This window comes from Phocoena sinus, chromosome 16, assembly GCF_008692025.1.
Source record: "Phocoena sinus isolate mPhoSin1 chromosome 16, mPhoSin1.pri, whole genome shotgun sequence".
In the NCBI taxonomy this organism is placed as follows: Eukaryota; Metazoa; Chordata; class Mammalia; order Artiodactyla; family Phocoenidae; genus Phocoena; species Phocoena sinus.
Genome location: NC_045778.1, coordinates 58,488,337 through 58,511,316, shown reverse-complemented (window position 1 = coordinate 58,511,316; position 22,980 = coordinate 58,488,337). Strand labels below are relative to the sequence as shown.

Below are 22,980 nucleotides of genomic sequence, written 5' to 3'. Positions count from 1 at the left end.
TTTCTCTTCTCCTTTTTCTTTTCTTATATACTGGTTGAAATGTTTTGGGATGTTTACCTTAGCATCTACCTACACTAGTGTTTTGGAGCGTCCCTGGACAGTGAAGTGAGGGTGATACTTGCTAATAGTCCATTACAAGTATGAGCCTAGAACTCCAGACCATTGCATTGAAAGCCTACAGAGAGCTGTTCCATGCCCTCCCCCCCATTTATCAAAATATAATTTACATATAACATTGTATAATTTTAAGATATACAATACGATGATTTGATATACGTATATATTGTGAAATGATTGCCATGATGAAGTTAGTTAACACATCCATTCCCTCACATAGTCACTTTTTTTCCTTTTTTGTGGTGAGAACATTTAAGATTTAATCATAGCAACTTTCAGATATACAATACAGTATTGTTAACTGTAGTCACTGGGTTGTGTGTTAGATCCCCAGAACTTATTCGTCTTATAACTGGAAGTTTGTACCCTTTGACCAACATCTCTCCATTTGCCCCATCCCCCATCCCCTGGCAACCACCAATCTAATCTACTCCATTTCTATGTGTTTGACTTTTTTTAGATTCCACATATAATTTTTTTTTTCAATAAATTTATTTTACTTATTTATTTTTGGCTGCATTGGGTCTTTGTTGCTGTGCACAGGCTTTCTCTAGGTGTGGTGACCGGGGGTGTACTCTTCATTGCAGTGCACGGGCTTCTCGTTGTGGTGGCTTCTCTTGTTGCAGAGCATGGGCTCTAGGCTCACGGGCTTCAGTAGTTGTGGCACGCGGGCTTAGTAGTTGTGGCTCGCAGGTTCTAGAGCGCAGGCTCAGTAGTTGTGGTGCATGGGCTTAGTTGCTCTGCAGCATGTGGGATCTTCCTGGACCAGGGTTCGAACCCATGTCCCCTGCATTGGCAGGCGGATTCTTAACCACTGCACCACCAGGGAAGCCCCAGATTCCACGTATAATTGAGATCATACAATATTTGTCTTTCTCTGACTTATTTCATTAGCATAATGCCTTCAAGATTCACCCGTGTTGTTGCAAATGGCAGGATTTCCTTCTTTTTATGGCTGAATAATATTCCATTGTATGTATATATCACATTTTCTTTATCCATTTGTCCATTGATGGGCACTTAGGTTATTTCCATGTTTTGATGATTGTGAATAATGCTGCAGTGAACATGAGGGTACATCTCTTCAGGATAGTGATTTTAATTTCTTCAGATATATATGCAGAAGTGGGATTGCTGGATCATATGGTAGTTTTATTTTTCTGTTTTTCATTTTTAAAAATTTATTTACTTATTTATTTTTAGCCGCATTGGGTCTTTGTTGCTGCATGTGAGCTTTTTCTAGTTGCGGCGAGCAGGGGCTACTCTTCGTTGGGGTGCACGGGCTTCTCATTGTGGTGGCTTCTCTTTTTGCGGAGCATGGGCTCTAGGTGCACGGAGCTTCAGTAGTTGTGGCACGTGGGCTCAGTAGTTGTGGCTCGTGGGCTCTAGAGCGCAGGCTCAGTAGTTGTGGTGCACGGGCTTAGTTGCTCCGTGGCATGTGGGATCTTCCCAGACCAGGGCTCATGTGCCTGTCCCCTGCATTGGCAGGTGGATTCTTAACCACTGTGCCACCAGGGAAGCCCTGGTAGTTTTATTTTTAATATTTGGGGAACCTCCATACTGTTTTCCATAGTGGCTGTACCAATTTACATTCGTACAGGGGTTCCCTTTTCTGCACATCCTTGGCATGGCTTCTTTTTACAGATTGGCAAATTCAAGCCAGGAAGGGAAAGGAAACTTAAGGTTATAGAATAAGTGTATAAGAATTGGGACTAAAACCAAAGACTTTTTTTTTAGATTTTTTTCCAGTTTTATTGAGAAATAATTGACAGAAATTACTGTATATATTTAAGGTATACAGCATAATGGTTTGATTTATGTATTTGGGGAAATGATTACCTCAACAGATTTAGTTAACCTCCATCATCTCACATAGATACAATACCAAGACTTTTGATAGATTAACTGGTAACTCTGGAAATCAGAGTGAATTTCTATTAATTTTCTGATACTAGAGTTGGCATGTATTGTGCTCAAGAAGACAGTAAATAAATGAATACTTAGTTAAGTGTAACTAGCATTCCTTGCTTGTAAGACATTGGAAGTGTTTGGCTTTAGGTTTTTGATATTTGATTATTTTATCCTGTAGGGATGTGAACTGATGTGCATTTAAGAAGTGTGTGGCTGGATTGCTTTAAGATATAGTTCTTAAAAAGTTGTATGACTAAAAAAAAAAAAAAAGTTGTATGACTTTGGTCTTTCAGAGAGAAGTTGTGCTGCAGGTCATGGGACCAGCAGTCCCTGAGGTTTAGGAATGAAAGACTTCATTGATTTACCATTGAGTTTGGGGGATTTGAAGCCATTCCTAAGTTTGGTGGTAGGTGAAAGTAGTATTGAAAAGTTGCCTAATTCTTTTTTATACTTTGTCTACTGTATGTCTTATTTCTGAGAAACTGTGTTAATGTCTAAGATGACATTTCTGTGGGATTGCTGTGGCTTTGCTGTGTTTACTTCTTCGCTAGAAGGATTTAAAAGCCTAGATCAACAGAGGTCATAGCGTACTCATAGAATGCTTCTTTCTCTTCCTTGTAGTCCCATAGCATTTTCTTTGTACCTTTACTCTATTTCTCATGATTTGCCTTGTGCTGTGGGTTATTCTGTGCCTGTCTCCGCTAATAGATTGTGAGCTCCTAGAGGATCCGGTCTGTAGTTTCCTCTTTGTAACACCTTAGTGCCTAAACTAGTGCTTTATAATATTTAGGTGTTCCCTATGTGTTTGTGGTATTTCAGGGATGCTAAGAGAATCATTAGATGATATGTCTAGTCCAGTCCCCTAGTTTTACTTGTAAGGAAACTGAGAAGCACAATGATTTACTCAGTGTCATCTAGTTGGTTGGGAGAGCTGTGTTCTAGTCTCAGTTCTGCCGGTTGTTTGTTCCATTATGTCTTGCTGCTCCTCAGCTGGTACTCGTTCTCTCTACAGCAGGGGAGGATTGTGAAAGAGGAAAGAAACACTGGGAGGATATAAACAGATTATACTCACATTACTGATGTATTCCAGTTTACTGCTTTACCAGTCAGATATTTTACTTTCAAATTTGGAAGCACAAGCTTAATTTCTGAGACCCCAGAAAGACTTTTGTAAGAGTTCTACACTTCTTCCAATCTATTACCCTAGAAACACCCTTCTTCGCAGTGCTCAATGGGTAGAAGTGCTGGCAGAAGGAGGAGACTTTATATTGTTAGTTTCCAGTCACACTTCAGACAGCTTGGGTGGTAAATTCCAGGTGCCTGTGATGATGACAGAGAGTAATGTGTTGAGGCCCTTGGTTGAATTTCCCCCTGTTCCAAATGGAAGGAGAGTGATAAAAACAGTTTAATTTCTTAGGAAATTTGGTACTTTGGGTTGAAATTGTTTTTCCCGCCTCTCCTATTCCCTTTTGCTTATTAGAAAGTATTGATTCTGAAATAGAGAAAGTGAGTTTATTAGATTTGGGCTGGACATTGATTAGCAGTAACTTAATTATAAATCCTCAGAGGGAGATGTTTGTAAACATGTGCTTTTGACATCCAGGGACTTGTGGTTCCCACTGTTCTTGTTAATCAACTGGTTGAAGCTGAGCACATGAAAGGTCTGTATCCACTAAGCTTAGAATTGCATTGCTTTTGATTTATTTTAATAGGATCCTCTTGATTTCCAATTTATTTTCCCCCGATAAGGACATCTCCCTCTTGACAACCTATTTAAAAGACACAAGAATGTTTTGAATGGAGGCTGTATTTCATGCTTTAAGGCAAAGCCATGATCAATATAGTATAAATTGCCTGAAAGAATCTTCTTTTTTTGTTGTTATTTTTTCCTTCATTTTTCTCTGGATCGTAAAGGAATTTGAGGGCTTAGTGAGGCTTTGATAGAGACAGATCTAACTAAAATTTTAGGTCAGACCTAGGACTTCTCAGGTCTCCACCATTTAGAATCAGTCAGTGATAAGCATACTCTGAGCATTTACCATGAGCCAAGTGCTTATGGAAAAAGTGTAAGATATAGTCCCTGTGCTAAGGATGCTTAACATCAAGTCGAAATTTTCTGTGCTTTTAGTGCTCAAAAGTGAATCTCCTTTTTGGCTATATGTATTAGAGATAGATGATGTTTGAGATACAGTCTTTTATGCTATTGGATGCATCTCTTCCTTAAACAAAATTTTGATTTGCAAGGTAGTATATATTTTCCAAACATCATTGAACAAAATTAATTTTTTGCTGTGTTGGATTTGTCTGGAAGTGAAATCAGTCTCCTCACTACCATCCATACTTGCTACTGGGTGAGATTAAGTTTCACAACTAGAGCCTAGGATTTAAGAGAAAGAGAGGAATTTTGTCAACAATAGAAAGAATCTGGGAAGTGAGAGAATATGTGTAAATCCACATGGAGACCTGTGGGGTTTCAAGTTCTCATTTGAAAAAAATTGAGAATTCCTTGAAGCAAGATGGGAAAATTTGAGCATAATTCATGGAACTGCTTTTATATAGAATTAAAAAAAAATACTCTGAAGTTTGATCTGCAGTACAGTGTTACAAATATATGTATAATTAAATTTGAGGGACTTCCCTGGTGGTCCAGTGGTTTAGACTGTGAGCTCCCAATGCAAGGGGCCCGGGTTCCATCTCTGGTCAGGGAACTAGATCCTGCATGCGTGCCACAACTAAAAGAGCCCGCATGCTGCAATGAAGATCCGTGTGCTGTAACTAACACGCAGTGGAGCCAAATAAATAAATATTAAAAATAGAAACTTGAATATATTGTTATTTTTGGTTATTTTGAAATTAAATTTAACTTTTGGTCTTTTAACTGCTGTTTTCTGCCTTGGGTCTCTTTCCAGAGGAATTTCTGAAGATGGTCAAGTGCAGTGTGATTTATGAGGCAGTGAAGGGCAAGTACTTTGCAGTGAGGAGGACCTGCTTACTTTGGGGAAATCAATGGAGCACGTCAGTCTGCAGCACACTTCCTGTCTTAATGGTCCTAAGCTCGATCAATACTTGAAATTTAACTTCGTCATCAGTCTGTGGGCAGCGTGTGCTTTGCAGCCTTCCTTCCATCAGCGTCAGATATATGGCCAGACTTATTACAGATGGAGCTAGTTACACTTTCCTGCTTGGTTTTGCATCTTCTTTAAGTCTTGTCCACTGGCATGTTTTAAGGATGTAAAATGTGTTGTGCTGTAAGCCAAGTAATGATTTAAACCTTGAAATTACCTGGTTAGAGAAGGGGGCGTTGGACAGATGCACAAAATCTATAGCATGGTTGTTTATCATTTCTTCTTCCTAAAAAATTTCCCATTGAAAGGTATTTCAGTAGATTCTCCAACATCTTAGAGAGCATTTCTAGCACTAACTGTGGCTTTCTTTTCACAGATTCTCTAACCATGGCACAGGTAGAGAAACGAGGGGGTTTGCTCAGGAAATCTTCAGCCTACAAAAAACCACTGAAGGAAAAAGTGGTGCTGATGTATGATGAGATCTTCATGGTAAGGCCTGGAGCCCTGACATTGGGCACAGGTTGACTCCTTAGTTTCTTGTTCCAAAATGAGAAATAACCTCACCTCTGCCTGCTACCTACCTTCTAGTTCTTCAGAGGGAGAAAGAGAGAGAACAAGGGTGAGGGTGAGCTCTCTCATGGTAGAAATTATGATCATGTGTTAATTAATATAGATTGTTATTATGTTGTTCTTATAGACTGTTGCCTTGAGCTGGGTAAAACAATTGAAAGGAGGGAGGAAGGCTCAGGAAACTTTTCTGATATCTATAAGACTTTTCTTCCTTATGATTTTTTTTTTTTTTTTTGGCTGTGCCTCGTGGCATATGGGATCTTAGTTCCCTGGCCAAGGATTGAACCTGTGCCCCCTATAGTTGAAACGTGGAGTCTTAACCACCGGCCCGTCAGGGAAGTCCCCTTATGATTTGACATAAGGACCTTTCTATCCTAGATGTCCCTTGAATTTCCTTTTGGCTCTAGAATTCTATCTAATTCAGATATTTTAAAAAGATGCACTATTATGTTCCATCTCAAGTTGTTAGTGGACAGAACAATTGCTTAGTTAGACTATCTCATCTTCCAATTCTATGAGAAGACTGAGGAATTATTAGCAATTAGATTAGGGGATTTCTTTGGGTCTTCAGAACTGCTTATTGACCATGGTCCAAGCCTGTGTTGTAAAATGTACCCTATCAGGGAAGGTTAGAGTGATTAGATACCCTGCAGATGTACTTGACTTCTGAAATCCTAGTCATTAGTAGTACATGTAAACATTTAAAACATGTAATACTTGTAAAAGGAGTTAACCATATCTTGTGTAAATCTTGTGGACTCTCTTTCCTAGAAGGAGGATAATGATAATATTTACCCTACCTGGCTCACTGGGCCGTTGTATTTCATGTATGTGAATGGGCTTTGACAACTGAGCAACATACAAATACAATGGGGATGCATCATAATATGACTAATTGATTCAGATGGCTAGGTTCACTTCTCGCTAAGAAGAGAAAAATTTGAGGGAGATTCTTGAGTTCCTACTATGTGCCTGACATTGTTCTAAATGCATCACCAAACACATTAGCTCTAATTCTGACAAGAATGCTGCAAAAAGGCTATGTTTTTACATGTGCCATGTAAAAGAGCATGATAATGAGAAAACTGGCAGTCACAGCTAGAAAGTGAAGGAGCTGTGATTTGAACCCTAGTGTCTGACTCCAGAGTCCTTGTTCAACTTTGCCACATGGCCTTGGATAAATAACTTGATCAAGTAAAACATCTAATTCTTGGCAAGCCTTAGAGACAAAGTTTGACATGCAGACAGTTAATACAGAATTGCCCAGGGCAGTATAGGTGGCTATACAGAGAAAATGAGTGGTTATTAGGATCCTATTAGGGCTCTTTCTATGTTAAGTAATAAGCTTGGTATACATATGACTCCTGCTTGAGAGAGCTTTGAGCATGGGAAATGCCAGCTCCATGAATTCCCTGTTTCATATATAAACAACAAAATGATATTACAGAAGTGTGAGGGTCAATGTGTGGCCCCTCTTGGGGAGCAGGACTTGAGAGAAAGGAATAGAAAGAATTCACTAAATGAGAACATTATTAGAAGGCCAGAAATGTTGCTTCTTTATGTCATTCTCAATTAAAAAGCCAGAGGAGATTCCTAGGATAATATCTTCTTATTTGATCAGAAGTTCTTATCTAATGAAGACATTAGTTCTTGGTAGTAATTTTAAAAGGTCAATTTAAGGTAAGGTGATAGCAGGCAATTGACATACTGGTTTTATGTCATTAGCTTTCCTGTGAAGTAAGGGTTCTCTTTTTCTTATTTCACTCACTAACCAGAAGCCTCTAACTTCCTAGAATTTCTGTTTGAAAATTATTGCTAAGAACATTTGGATTTTAGCACCATAATTTTACTAACTATGGACCAATTTGAAGTAAGAAAAGAGAGTATTACAGGCTCTGTACAGAGGACTAAATGCATACGGGAGGGCAAGTAGAAGCAGGATGTTGTAAAAATCATGGCAGTATTACTTAGATGATCTGGGTTCTGGCTCCTGCACTTGTGTAAGTCTTGTGGACTCTATTTCCTAAAAGGAGGATAATGATAATATCTACCCTGCCTGGCTCACTGGGCCATTGTATTTCATGTATGTGAATGGGCTTTGAAAACTGAGTACCATACAAATACAATGGGGATATATCATAATATGACTAACTGACTCAGATGGCTAGGTTCTTTTCTTGCTAAGAAGAGAAAGATTTGAGGGAGGTTCTTTGAGCCATTTAACTTTTGGTGCAGGGAATATATATCCATGCACAATGTCTTCCATTTGGGAAAAGAACCCAAAAAACTTGTTCCCCATTATAGCTGTTTGGAATGACCAAGCATTTTCAAAGTTAAATGTGTAGTGACCCTTTCAAATGTGTTCTTAATGCTTTGGTGTTAGCTGGGGATATTGAATATACTTATCTTCCGGTTTCAGACAGAGGACCCTAGTAAGTGCAGTCCTCGATTTTGGGAGGAGCTCTTCCTTATGAAGGTAAGACTTGGTGGCACCTGTGGATTTTCCTGTAACTGAGATTACCTTCACATGTGTTCTAGGTGCTGCAGTAAAAATGCACTCAGGCCCTTATTGTTTCCTCGTTAGGTGAATTTAGAGTACCTAGAAGGCAAGCTGGAATCTCTTGATGGTGAGGAGTTAATGAAGATCAAGGAAAATATTAATTGCTTATTTCAACACTGCATCCAGGCTCTGGGAGAGGAGCATCCAATTCGAGTGGTCAATGCATTGCAGGTACAAGGCTGGGAGACTGGGGAAGTCTTGTTTAATAGGAGAAAGAAATTGTAATACATCTATTGGAACTTGAGGAACCTAAAATTGCCCTTAGGTTTGAGGCTTGCTTTCTTTGTTTTTTCTTTATTTCTTTAAGTAATCAAACATCTATGCCATGTTTGTTTAGCCATCTTCCTGGTTAAACAAATTGACGCCTATAGTAGTTATCTTGTCCATTTGTATAATTTGATCTAATGCCAAGGAGGATTGTTTGACAGAATTTTTATTATTACTTGAGGACAGGAAGAGAGAGAGAGGAAACTCTGGCAAGGTTGATTAGTCTACAGCAAAAATCAGAAGACTTTCTTAATTAAATAAACAGTATTTTCTTAACATGAGGTTTCAGAAGGTCCTTGACTCCCTGAAGTTACATGTAATATTTTATGTGTAAATGTACGTTATGTGTATATGCACATTTTTTTTGGAGAGAGGGCTTTTGTCAGATTCTCAAAAAGGTCTGTAACTCTAAAAACATTAAGAATCATTATTCTTTTTTTTTTTTTTTTTTTTTTGTGGTACGCGGGCCTCTCACTATTGTGGCCTCTCCCGTGGCGGAGCGCAGGCTCCGGACGCACAGCCTCCGCGGCCATGGCTCATGGACCTAGCCGCTCCGCAGCATGTGGGGTCTTCCCGGACCGGGGCACGAACCCGTGTCCCCTGCATCGGCAGGCGGACTCTCAACTACTGCGCCACCAGGGAAGCCCTAAGAATCACTATTCTTAATGCTAAGTGGCATGATCGTGAGGAATATTCATTATTCTTTTTTTAACTACATTCATTATTTCTTGAATTACTGTTACGTGCTAAGCATTGAGCTGGTGGGATATATTATAGGCTTCTTGAGGGCAAAGACAGTATTATTCAATACTTTGTTCCTAGTGTGTAGAACAGTGCCTGGCAAATAACTTTCTAGAAGTAAATTTTTTTGAATGAATGATGGGCAAAATTTCTAGAGTTTATAGTCTAGTAGCTCCAGTGTAGCCTAGATTAGGCTGACTATTTAGGGTAGTGATTGACAAGCTTAGAATATGAAGAACTGATGACAGCATAAAGGATTTTGTTGGAACTTTTGGTAGATTGGGTTTAAGTTTCTAACTTACAAGTTGGGCAGATCACTTTGTGAGCCCCAGTTTTCTCATCTGTAAAATGTAGAAATTACCTCTTGAGTTGATGCCCCAGAGGGGTGGACCATGTTTATCCTGTAGCTTTGTTAACCCTTGGACAGTAAATTCTACATTTCGAGCGTCACAGTTGTAGTGACTCATTAATTGAAAGTTGAAATGAAAGTTGGAAATTGTACTTCCTGTAATTATCGTGGCTTACTGTGGGGGCATGAATTATAAACTGATTTTAGTCCAGTGAAAATAAATTGACATTAAGCCACTTGGTGACCCATAAAAATATAGTACATTTATTATAATACCTGATATTTATTGAGCTGTAACAAAGTTAAGTTCCAGGCACTATTCCAGGAACTTTAACAGAGTTCCAGGGAGTATTCTAAGTGCCTTACAGTATTAATTCACATAGCCATCACAACATCCCTATGAGGTTAATGCTATTATCATTCCCATTTTATAGCTGAGAAAAATGAGGCACTGAAAAGTTAACTAATTTGTCCAGGCTCACACAGCTAGTAAGTAGTGGATGGGGATTGTAATGAATTTTTAAGATTTGAATTGATTGGTTGTTATCATATAGGGACCTCTGTAGTTATTAAAAATGGTAAACTATTATGTAAATTCTAAAACTAATGTTAAATAAAGGAAAGCTTCACCAATCCCATGATTCAAACTCAAGAACTGTTTTTTATTTTTTTTATTTTATTTTTTATTTATTTATTTATTTATTTTTTTGTGGTACACAGGCCTCTCACTGTTGTGGCCTCTCCCGTTGCGGAGCACAGGCTCCAGACGCTCAGGCTCAGCGGCCATGGCTCACGGGCCCAGCCGCTCCGCAGCATGTGGGATCTTCCCGGACCGGGGCACGAACCCGTGTCCCCTGCATCGGCAGGCGGACCCTCAACCACTGCGCCACCAGGGAAGCCCTTTATTTTTATTTTTATTTTTTTGCGGTACGCGAGCCTCTCGCTGCTGTGGCCTCTCCCGTTGCGGAGCACAGGCTCCGGACATGCAGGCTCAGCGGCCATGGCTCACGGGCCCAGCCGCCCCGCGGCACGTGGTATCTTCCCGGACCGGGGCACAAACCCGTGTCCCCTGCATCGGCAGGCGGACTTGCAACCACTGCGCCACCAGGGAAGCCCCCTGTTTCTTATTTTTGAATATCACCTTCCAGTCTTTGCAGTGTAATTTTTAAAAAGTGGATGGCCAGAAAATAAAAAAAAGAGGATGACAAGTTTCAGTTGCTGTTCCTCTTTTCATTTCTGGATTTTGCACATATTAAGACCCAGACTGTGTTTTGGAGCTCAGAGAATAGAGCAGTTGAATGTCAGCTGTGTAAGGAGAAGGTTCTGAGGTTGCAGTGTGAAGCTACCGATCCAATGCCCTTTGCATTTTGAGACTTCCTTTCTAGAAAGAATTCTTTCTCTCATCTCTGCAGACCTTGTGTGCACTCATTCGAGGAGTCCATCAAAAAAATAAGTCTACCTCTGGGTTTGACATTATCAACATGCTGATGGGCTTTGACAAGGCGGAGCTGTGCATGAAGGTGAGACATAAGCTGTAGATGTGCCTGTGGATGTCTGCTTCTGACAGCTGTTCATGGATCATCTGCAGACAGTTAGATGCACTAGAAGATTTGGACTCAGACATAGATGATTGAATTTTTATTCTTTTAAATTTATTTTTGGCTGCATTGGGTTTTTGTTGCTGTGCGCTGGCTTTCTCTAGTTGCGGCCAGCGGGGGCTACTCTGTTGCGGCGCGCGGGCTTCTCATTGTGGTGGCTTCTCTTGTTGTGGAGCTTGGGTTCTAGGCATGCAGGCTTCAGTAGTTGCAGCACACGGGCTCAGTAGTTGCAGCTCATGGGCTCAGTAGTTGCAGCGTGTGGGCTGTAGGGCACACGGGCTTCAGTAGTTGTGGCTTGCGGGCTCCAGAGCACTGGCTCAGTAGTTGTGGCTCCTGGGCTCTAGAGCACAGGCTCAGTAGTTGTGGCACATGGGCTTAGTTGCTCCGCGGCATGTGGGATCTTCCTGGAGTAGGGCTCGAACCCGTCTCCCCTGCATTGGTGGGCGGATTCTGAACCACTGCACCACCAGGGAAGTCCCTCATATGGTAATTCTATGTTTACATTTTGAGGAAATTCCAAACTGTTTTCCAAAGTGGCAGTACCATTTTACATTTTCCCCAGCAATGTGTGTGTGTGTGTGTGTGTGTGTGTGTGTGTGTGTGTGTGTATGAAATGTCTATTCAAATCCTTTACCTGTTTGTAGATTGAATTATTTGTCTTTTTATTGTTGAGTTGTAACAGTTCTTTATATATTTTGGATACAAGTCCCTTATCAAATATCTGATTTGCAGTATTTGTCACTATCTTGAACGAATGTTGTTCATAATATGAACTTTGAAGAACCTGTCTTCTCTCATTCACTACATTTAAAATAAAGAAATCTGTATGCCAAAGAATCCTTATAGTGATTAGTTTATTTTTTAAAAGTTACAAATATGTGGGACTTCCCTGGTGGCGCAGTGGTTAAGAATCTGCCTGCCAATGCAGGGGACACGGGTTAGAGCCCTGGTCCAGGAAGATCCCACATGCCGCAGAGCAGCTAAGCCTGTGCACCACAACTACTGAGCCTGTGCTCTAGAGCCCGTGAGCCACAACTACTGAAGCCCGCATGCCTAGAGCTTGTGCTCCACAACAAGAGAAGCCACTGCAATGAGAAGCCCATGCACTGCAATGAAGAGTAGCCCCCACTCACTGCAACTAGAGAAAGCCCATGTGCAGCAATGAAGACCCAACGCAGCCACAAATAAATAAATAAAATAAATAAATTTATTAAAATAAAAACGTTACGAATATGCAATTAGGAATACACAAAGATTTAGTACCTGGAGTCAGTTCTTTTTTTTTTTTTTTTAAAGATGTTGGGAGTAGGAGTTTATTAATTTTATTAATTTATTTTTGCTGTGTTGGGTCTTCGTTTCTGTGCGAGGGCTTTCTCTAGTTGTGGCAAGCGGGGGCCAGTCTTAATCGTGGTGCACGGGCCTCTCACTATCACGGCCTCTCTTGTTGCGGAGCACAGGCTCCAGATGCGCAGGCTCAGTAGTTGTGGCTCACAGGCCTAGTTGCTCCGCAGCATGTGAGATCCTCCCAGACCAGGGCTCGAACCCGTGTCCCTTGCATTAGCAGGCAGATTCTCAACCATTGCGCCACCAGGGAAGCCCTGGAGTTAGTTTTTAGCTCTAACCTTTTACAGTCTATATATATATATATATATATATATATGGTAAAATCCCTAATATCTTTTTCATTCTTACAGTTTTCACTACTGTCTATATACTGCTGATTACTAAGTCTCTATCTTTAGCCTTAATTCCTCCTGAGTCTCAGACCTGTTCTCTTTAAGCACTTGCTGAATATACCCACTTGTTTGGCATATCCAAACCTCTTGTTTGGCATATCCAACATGGAACTTATTGTTTTCTATACTTCTGTTCTTCCTCATTCATTCTGTGTCAGAATGGGGATACCTGTCTTCCCAGTTCCCCAAGCCAAAGACCTGAGAGTCACCCTTGACTCTTTGCTATCCCTCATCTTTCATATCCAGACTATCACCATGTTCAGCTAATTTTACCTCAGCTCATACTTCTCATATCTGTTTTTTTCTTTTTTTCCTCTACTGCCAAAGTCCCCATTATCCCTGAACTATTGCAGTGATGCCTTCATTCTTTTGACAAACATTTGTTATGCTCCTCTGTGCCAGGCATCGGGGATACAGAGGCAAATAAGACGTGGCAACCATCCTCAGAAAATTGATAGGTTAGTCTTCTTTTGTCTCCCTCTCTCCAGCCTTACCATCTTTAAATCTGTCATCCACGCTGGCAGCAGAGTGATGTAACTTAACACTCAAATCTTTCTTGCTTAAAACCCTTCATTAAAAAAAAAAAAAAAAAAACAACAACAAAAAAAACCCTTCATTAGTTTCCTATCACTAAAAGGATAAAGACCAAACTCCCTCATTAGCTGTATAAAACTTTTATGATCTTCTTTCTATTTATTTCTCAAATCGCATCTCTCATCACTGTGCCTCACTCTTTATACTTCTATAATAACAAACTGCCTGTATTCCAACTGCATATCCAGGGCCATTTCATTCTTCAAGTGTCTTTGATCAAGCTAATGCCTGTCTAGAATTCCTTTCCTCCTCAAGTTTTAATTAATTCCTACTGATTTTTCAAAATACAGCCTGTCCCTGAGGAGTCCTGGAATAGGTAACTTCTGAGCTAATTCCCTTCCTCCATATATATTACTGTCATAGTAACCATTAAACTGTTTATTTGTTTTTCTCTCCTGTTAGACTAAAAACACCTTGAGAGCAAGGGTCATTGTCTTATTTTTTTCTTATTTTCTTTGAAAGCACAATATTTAGCGTATAGTAGACTCTTACTACATATTTGTTGAATTGACCTGAAGTAGCTTATTTTGAACCTTCACTTGACCTTCCAGCACACTAAATCCTTTTTTTTTAAGATTTATTTATTTATTATTTATTTATTTAATTTATTTTTGGCTGTGTTGGGTCTTAGTTGCAGCATACGGAATCTTCGTTGAAGCATGTGGGATCTTTCATTGCGGTGCACAGGCTTCTCTCTAGTTGTGGCCTGCGGGTTTTCTCTCTCTAGTTGTGGTGCGCAGGCTCCAGAGCGCGTGGGCTCTGTAGTTTGCGGCACGTGGGCTCTCTCACTGAGGTGCGAGAGCTCAGTAGTTGTGGCGTGCAGGCTTAGTTGCCCCATGGCACATGGGATATTAGTTCCCTGACCAGGGATCGAACCAGCATCCCCTGCATTGTAAGGTGGATTCTTTACCACTGAACCACCAGGGATGTCCTGCTAACTCCTTATTCTCCGTTCATTTTCCTCCTTTATTTAATGTAAAATATTTCTTTTTTTCTTCCTTGTAGTATCTAAAGGTTTCATCTTTTGACTACATTGGATAAAACAGTTGGTTGTTAGTACAAGTGTTAAACTCTAATCACATTGTCTAGTAGAAGCGACCAGGATGGATATGAGTTAGCTTTGTTGGATAGTGCATATGGCCAGTGAACAGCTAGTAGTGATGTTATCTCTTTGTTGTTTGTTCAGTGTGCCTGCATCAAGTGATATGCTTTCTTATCAAATAATGAAACATACCTAGCTGTTTAACCATTATTATTAACCTTTAACTTAATCATTTGTTTAATTTATTATTTAAAATTTATTTAATAGAATTTAATTTTATTTAGTTTATTATTTATTGTTTTTAATTTGTATATTATTTAACTGTTATTAATCTTTTAAAAAATTTCATTCTAATCTGAAGGTTTATATGAGGGTGATAGGCTGCAAACATTCATTTGCTGGAATAGTAAATTCTTTATTTTTCTGTGCGGTTGTTCTAAGGCATTTTTCCCAAAATAGCTAGACTTAGTTAGAAGTCTTCCTTTTTTATGTCTAGTCTTGCAAGGCCTAGGCCTAAGGGAATGATATGGTTGCTTCATTTTATTTTATTCACATTACCCTACATAACATAACCCAGAGTTTGACAAAGACATGGTGGAGATGTTCTTTGATATGGTTTAATACTTAATGGTTCTCTTTCTCAGAACTTGATGGAGAGTTTGGATTCATTGCTTTGTGCAGAAGGTTCTGAAAGTCTGAAGAGCTTATGTCTGAAACTTCTCCTCTGCTTAGTGACTGTAAGTAACTTACCTATATGTTTCTTTGTCAAGGGTGTAAATTGACAGCAGGGGCAAATTTGAATTCTTGAGCCCAAAGTTAGAAAGGAAAAGAGAAAAAAAATCTCTACTGGGCCATTACATCACTCTGTTGTGTTTGTGTAGAAGGAAGTTATTTGTATGGGCTTTCGCTTCCTAGAAGTTGCTCTTTGGAGCAACTGCTGACATTTTTAACCTGTACCAGTCTGGATTGTTAGATTTTGCCCTTCATCAGGTCTCATTTGGAAACAGTTTTTGTGATTCTGAATATTTTTATTTGTCCTGACTTTGATTTTATAGCTGGAAGCTGGCCTGTACCTTCTAGTGGGAGGAGGGTAGGGTGTTATTCATTTACTTCAGGTGGTTTCCTTTCCCTGCCACTGCTTGAAGACTTCTGGATCATAAAGTTCTTCCTGTGCATCTGAGGAATGAAACCCAAGAAACTGTTAGGCAAATGCTTTTGTGAGGGTATGAGAGAAACAATGAGAAGTTCAAAGATTTAGGAAGTTTTAATTTGCTAATTTCTTACCCTTCTAGTGTCTTGTCTATTCAGGCTCAGGTGGCTTTGGGAGTTCTTTAAGATCTGCTAAGTATCTAGTAGAATGTTTTAACATTTCTGTTTCTCTTAGATACTAGGTGAGGAGATATACATGAGATATCAGAGTGTCTTAGTATAGACTTTAAATAGCCTTTTATTATATTCAGGTAACAGATAACATCAGCCAGAACACTATCCTGGAGTATGTAATGATCAACAGCATATTTGAAGCAATTTTACAGGTAGGTCAGTTCCCTTGTCACCTCTTTCTTTTTTGGGTAAACCACGTCCTCAAGCACTCTCACCATTTTTGGTTCTGGTTACAGATACTCTCCCACCCGCCAAGTCGTAGGGAACATGGGTATGATGCCGTAGTCCTCTTGGCTTTGCTGGTGAACTACAGAAAATATGAGGTAAGTGGGTCCCTTAATGGAGAGCTGTTACCTTTCTACAATCTTCCTAAATGTGGCCACTCCTAGACGATTTTGCTTAATGTAGAAGACATGTTCTTGGTAAATGGTTTATAGATTAATTTTGATAAACCAATTCTAAAAGTCCTATGTTAGATGCCTGTGGTAGAGGATATAGCTGTTTAAAGGAATCCTGTGGTGTAACTTCTAAAAAAGTGAGTAAATCTCTCTTAATGTAATGGTTCCCAAACCCAGCTTATCATTAGAATCACCTAGTTATCTTTTAAAAAAAATTTATTTATTTATTTGGCTGCGTTATGTCTTAGTTGCGGCACACGGGATCTTCATTGTGACGTGCAGGCTTTTCTAGTTGCGGTGTACAGGGGCTACTCTTTGTTGCGGTGGCTTCTCTTGCTGTGGAGCATGAGCTCTAGGTGTGCAGGCTTCAGTAGTTGTGGCTCGCGGGCTTCAGTAGTTGTGGCTTGTGGGCTTAGTTGCTCCGCAGCATGTGGGATCTTCCCGGACTAGGGATCGAACTCGTGTCCCCTGCATTGGCAGGCAGGCAGCCAGCCACTGCGCCACCAAGGGAAGTCCCTCAGTAGTTACTTTTTTTTTTTTTTTTTTTTTTGGTACGTAGGCCTCTCACTGTTGTGGCCTCTCCCGTCGCGGAGCACAGGCTCCGGACGCGCAGGCTCAGTGGCCATGGCTCACGGGGCCCAGCCGCTCCGCGGCATGTGGGATCTTCCTGGACCGGGGCACGAACCCACGTCCCCTGCATCAGCAGGCGGACTCTCAACCACTGCGCCACCAGGGAAGCCCCCAAGTAGTTACTTTTTAAAAAGAAGATATTTCTGGGCCTTACTCTTTATTTTATTTATTTATTTACTTATTTGTCTGTGCTGTGTGGCATGTGGGATCTTAGGTCCCTGACCAGGGGTCGAACCCATGCTCCCTGCAGTGGAAGCACAGAGTCTTAACAACTGGACCGCCAGGGAAGTCCCTGGGCCTTACTCTTTACACACCAAATCAGAATCTCTTAGGGGGTGAGACCTAGATATCTTTCTTTTTTTTTTAATATCTCCTTTTGAACGTGATGATCAGCCAGGATTGGGAACCACTGACCTAATGCATCTATTTTGAAATATTGGACTTATATATTGGATTTCTGCAATGCAATCGATCCACTTGTATAAATATCAACTGTTGGTTTGGAGGCTCTTTCTGATTTTGATGGGAGTTGAAGACAGAGCCTTATCCATATTAATTCTGGAGTTCTTTTTGCCTCTGAATTAGTCAGGGATAGATTTATAGGTTTTGAGATAAAGAGGTGAACTCAGAGACTTATACTTGGATTGGTGCATCTACTTAATTCCCCTCAAAAGGTAGAATACACAGAAAAAGAAGGGGGCCACTTAGGGAAGACCAGGGACCTCACTGGGGATTGCTTTGTAGGAATAGGGAGCACTTAGCACTGGGTCCTGGACACTAGGAGTACTTCACTGAACCCAGAAGTCAGGAGCTGCATTGAGGCAACTTGACTTTCTTCATTTAATAGGTAGCAATACTATGAGAAATGGGCCAGCTGGAGGGAATGTTTTCATTTTTGAGCTTCTGGATCTTCACTTAGTGATTTTTGATATGATTACTAGCCAGGTCAAAAGTGATGGGTAACATAAAATATGGAGCTTATTCTTATAAATAGGGATATGAAAGAAAGGCTGGCTGTGAGAAAGGAATACTTAAAGAGGGACTGGAATATGTGGAGCAATGTTAATGTGTTATAAATCCCAGGAGTTGATTGCTTTCATTGTCTTGGAGGAACTGACAGATGGTGTACAGAGCTACTAATAAATAAGTAATTTATCACCAACACCTGTTTTGCTGGTGCTCTGGAAGGGCAGGCATGGTAGCCATTTTGATCTCTGTCATGTGTAATAGCCTCTGGGGCCTTATTACAACAGCAGGAAAAATAGCTGAGGAAAAATGCTGAAGGTAGTTAAAGCGAGTTATGTGTGAAAGGAAAGAGCCATCATCAGTAATGAATATTTTTGGAACATTCTGCTGGATGTAGGCCACTCTGAGGCAATGGCTTGGCTTCTCTAAATGTGAACTGAGCCCTGGTTCAGCCCAGTAAGACTTTCTGAAATGTCAGCCTGAAAAATTGGACATGGCCAAGGAACTGGAGAAAATCATATTTCTTGAGTGGGGTATGCATCTCTAGTCTGTCAGAAACCCCAGAAGAATTAATACAGTAGGCGAGGGCAAGCTTGTAGGCATAATTTATCTGGGCTTTGCAGCTTTTGATATAAGTCAATCACCAGAAACTATTAAGGAAACCTGGTGACCATGGAACAGGAAGGTTTTTGATAGGAGCATGAGGAATTCCAGATGAACATAGCAAAACCAAAAGCTGGTGAAGTTTTATGCAAAATACAAGAGGGTGTGCTAGGGAGAACAACATTCTAGTTACCACCACAATCGATCCCATGACCAGTGGGGTAAGTTGTAACCTTTCCAGAAAGGTGCAGAGAGCACCAGAGAGGCTTGGTGTTCAGCTAAACACAGAGAAGAGAGATTAGGTGTTGGACTTAAGGAATGGAAGTAGTTCTTGCTCACTTCAAATAATGCATTCCATTTTAGTAATTTCATCTCAAGAGATAGAGGAGGCCAAAAAAAGAAAAAAAGGTCTAGGGAAGAGCAATGAAACTTGTTAAGTATGGTTTAGATCAAGTAAAGGCTGGACTCTATTAGAGTGATTCTGTGAAGGCTGACTGAGTGTGTAATCCTGTCTTGCTGATGAAAAGTAGATTGCCTTGAGTTTTAAAACATGACCACAACAGGTATATAGTGTTAAGGAAAATCAGTGTCTGACAGAATAGAAATTTTCACAGCGTTAAGATCTTGGCCTTCTGGGTTGGCCAGGTCTTCTGAGATGAAGTGACTCAGTCCCCAACTGCTGCACTGAACATGATGTTTCCCAGAAATTACAAAATTGTTTATTATGTCCGGTTGTAAGTTGTTCCTTCTCTTTTTCTTTCTCTCTCTCTTTTTTCCCTACAGATCTTCCTTTGACTGTGATAAAAATGTCAAAGGAAAAGAAATATAGCTACCAATAATCGAGCCCTTATCATATGCCAGATACTGTGCTAAGGATTTTACTTGATTTAAGTCTCATAGCAACCCCGAGGAAGAAAACATTTTTCCCCATTTTACAGATGAGAAAATGGAGCTTAGGTTTATTAACGTGCCTAACTTGTCACAATAAGTCGAGGATCTAGAACTCAAATCCTTGATTTTAGCCACCTTGCCTTTTCCTCAACTGTTGCTAATGCATAGGCTGTTCTTGGTAATCAGATGGTCCTTATTATTACTTAAGACAGTCTACTTTTGGGAAGGTGATAACTAGGACTTTTCAAAAATTGTGCCAAGAGACAGTGGCCTGTTCTTTCTACTGTTGTTTTCATTTGATGGCATCTCAGGGTCAGCCTACTGCTGATTTTCAGTTCCAAGGATCCACTTGCTTTGGATGTTGTCTGAAGTCTGTAGCGTCAGCAGGATTTGACTGTTAGTTATAGGAAGAAGTATTGAGAGCCTTCCTCTGTCAGATCAAGTAACGAATGGAGTGAGTTTTACCTCCTTGAATTGTATTGTAGAAAACCTTGTAAACATTTGGGCTGTTAAAAAACAAAGCTTCTACTTCTCTATTCCCAGTTAGCATTCGAAAGATGCCCTCAGAAACATGATTAATAAAGTCTGTGGGGCGGGGGGGGGGGGGGCGGTTAACCTTTCAGTTGGGTTTCCAGGCTTCTCAGTAATGTTTTCTTGGTTGCTGTAAAAACTGCCAATCTGAGAACTATTGTTTCTAGCTTCCCCTGGGTTAGAATTGGTGCCTGATCTGTAGTAGGTCTTTCCTCACATACTACGCAGGGGTTGTTTTCAAGGTGAGCACGTCATTGGTTCTCATCCCACTGGTAGGAGATGGCCCAGTTGCTTGATGAGTTTAAATATATATATATTTCCATTGCTTAATGAGTTTAAATATATATATATTTCCATATACTGCCCAGCTGAGATTGAATCTGGAAAAACTCAAGAAATCTTCCAATGTTTTAAGTGATGGGACAATCATTAAATCCCAGTGTCCTGACCAGATTGTAGTTTGGGTAATTACATCTTTTTTTTCAGTTCCCCTGCAGTGTTACTTGGGTATTGGATCTATAAATGGCCTCTCTGGCTGTTAAGCAGCTGCCACTTTCCACCCCCAAGGTGGCTTTGTTTTACGGGTGGGTGAATCAGTCCTTGGATATAGTTTGTGGAATGGTTAGGGAGCCTTTGGGATGAGTGTAAGTTAGCAACTTATAAATTTGTGCCTTATGGCAAGGGAGCTTTTATGCACCCCAAAAGACAGCTGTCCCTATAGACTCAGTAAATTATTGGCAGGATAGGACAAAGTGAGTGTTGTGGAGCGTTCACTTACTTCTTAGAAACAAATAAGAGGGAAAGATGAGAGAAGTGGCAGACTTAGGCCTGAGCTGATTCAGTCTAGAGGAAAATGTGGGTAGAAGTGTGTGTGTGTGTGTGTGTGTGTGTGTATCTGTGCATGCTTGGTGAATGCCCATGCACACTGAGAGATTTGCTGGAAATGGAGGAAGTCACCTGGCAAGATAGTTGGGCATAGATATTAGGAGCATCACTCTAGAGAGAGCACCTTATGGAAACATTTTTGTGAACACTTTGTTAAATAGCTAATGGGTTCTTAACTAGGTCACACTCACCTGGAGTCTCTTCTCTTGTTTAATAGTCTGTGAATCCTTATATTGTGAAGCTGTCTATTGTGGATGATGAAGCCACGCTCAATGTGAGTATCTGGATCCTTGTGTATTGTTTTAATTACTTGCCTTTGGTGGCCTTACTTTTAGTAGATATTTAGAACAGAGAGTAGAGAGCTATTGTGTTAATTTCATCTGGCTATAAAGAGGGAATAGGTATTTCTTTTTAGAGCATCAGTGCTACTGTCTTACTGTTTTTTATTTTCTCATCATGGAAGGAAGGTGTGAGGGGATATTTGCTTGCTAATCATGATGAAATGGTCAGTTATATTTCATGTTGTAGTGTGCTCAGGTTGATTATCCTACAGAGTCAAGAAGTTACATTTCCAAGAATAAGATTTAGATGGTATATCAAATCACCATGATGTACACTTTAAATATCTTACAATTTTGTGTGTCAATTATACCTCAATAAAGCTGAAATTAAAAAAAAAAAAAGGCTTAGATGACTCAATGTTGTGAGATTTCTTCTTGTAGAACCATCCAGATTATATTTATAGCCTGCCTTGGTGAAGCTGAAACATGGAGGATGATGTATATCTGCTACTTATATCCATGGAGGTTTGGGAAATAACATCTGATCTCTGAATATAGGGAGGAAGAAGATGACCAGGTGTCTGGCTTTATTCTCTTTCCATCTTGCCCTCTTCATTCTTCTAATTTCTCTTCTGAAAAAAAGCACACATGATTCATTCTTGTGGCCTTAATTGATCTTTGTCATACGCTTAGCAGTTTCTAGGGGGAAAGTTGATAAATTGCTTTAATATTTATTGGATGCTTCTTCCCATTACATTCCTGTTTTCCTGTGGCTTGAGAGTAGCTTGTCTTTGTTTTTAAAAATAAATTTATTTATTTATTTATTGTAGGCTGCATTGGGTCTTCGTTGCTGCGCACGGGCCTTCTCTAGTTGCTGTGAGCGGGGGCTGCTCTTCGTTGTGGTGCGCAGGCTTCTCATTGCGGTGGTTTCTCTTGTTGTGGAGCACGGGCTCTAGGCGTGCAGGCTTCAGTAGTTGTGGCATGCAGGCTCAGTAGTTGTGGCTCGCGGGCTCCAGAACAGAGGCTCAGTAGTTGTGGCACACGGGCTTAGTTGCTCCGCGGCATGTGGGATCTTCCGGGACCAGGGCTCGAACCCGTGTCCCCTGCACTGGCAGACGGATTCTTTTTTTTTTTTTAATCACTGTTGGGGAAGCAATGACAGGTTCTTCATTTTTTAAAAAAAATTAATTAATTAATTTTACTTTTGGCTGCGTTGGGTCTTCGTTGCTGTGCCCAGCCTTTCTCTAACTGTGGCGAGCTGGGGCTACTCTTCGTTACGGTGTGCAGGCTTCTCATTGTGGTGGCTTGTCTTGTTGCGGAGCATGGGCTCTAGATGTGCTGTGGGCTTCAGTAGTTAGGGCTCATGGGCTCTAGAGCACAGGCTCAGTAGTTGTGGCGCATGGGCTTAGTTGCTCTGCGACATGTGGGATCTTCTTGGACCAGGGCTCGAACCCATGTCGCCCACATTGGCAGGCGGATTCTTAACCACTGCGCCACCAGGGAAGTCCCTGCACCTTCATTTAATGTGGGACTCGTCACTTTTATTATGGGTTGTTTTAGAGACATTCGAGAGCTTTTTGTTTGAAGATTCTAACTCTTTTCTTTTGAGGTGAAAATGATCCCAGTGAAATTGTCAGTGGTCTGAGCTGGTCTGTTTCATCCCTTGTTACTCTATTTTAATTGTATCTGGAACCCTTAAGTAAGATAATTAGATCAGAAAAATCTTTCCAAAGAAGTTCCTTTTGATCCTTTGACAATGTCTCTCAGAATTTCTGTCCTTGTTGCCTACTTTCAGGTAGAACTTCTTGGGCTTGGACCATGGCGCTGTAATTAGTGTTTTCTGTGGTCTAGTCATAGTATCA

General features: G+C 40.5%; 1 protein-coding gene across 5 annotated transcripts in view; it reads left to right on the top strand.

Moving 5' to 3' along the window:
• The window catches only part of ARMH3 (armadillo like helical domain containing 3), a 175,519-nt gene that overhangs the window by 13,341 nt on the left and 139,198 nt on the right, over positions 1-22,980 (top strand). For 4 of the 5 annotated variants that reach the window (XM_032608970.1, XM_032608973.1, XM_032608971.1 and 1 more), the window contains 8 exons: positions 5,470-5,582; positions 8,083-8,139; positions 8,248-8,394; positions 10,993-11,100; positions 15,195-15,287; positions 16,011-16,085; positions 16,170-16,256; positions 21,055-21,111. In XM_032608970.1, coding sequence (XP_032464861.1) covers positions 5,481-5,582; positions 8,083-8,139; positions 8,248-8,394; positions 10,993-11,100; positions 15,195-15,287; positions 16,011-16,085; positions 16,170-16,256; positions 21,055-21,111 — 726 coding nt within the window. In that variant the 5' untranslated portion in view covers positions 5,470-5,480. The remainder of the gene's footprint in view (positions 1-5,469; positions 5,583-8,082; positions 8,140-8,247; positions 8,395-10,992; positions 11,101-15,194; positions 15,288-16,010; positions 16,086-16,169; positions 16,257-21,054; positions 21,112-22,980) is intronic. The other variant, XM_032608974.1, reaches the window with a different exon arrangement.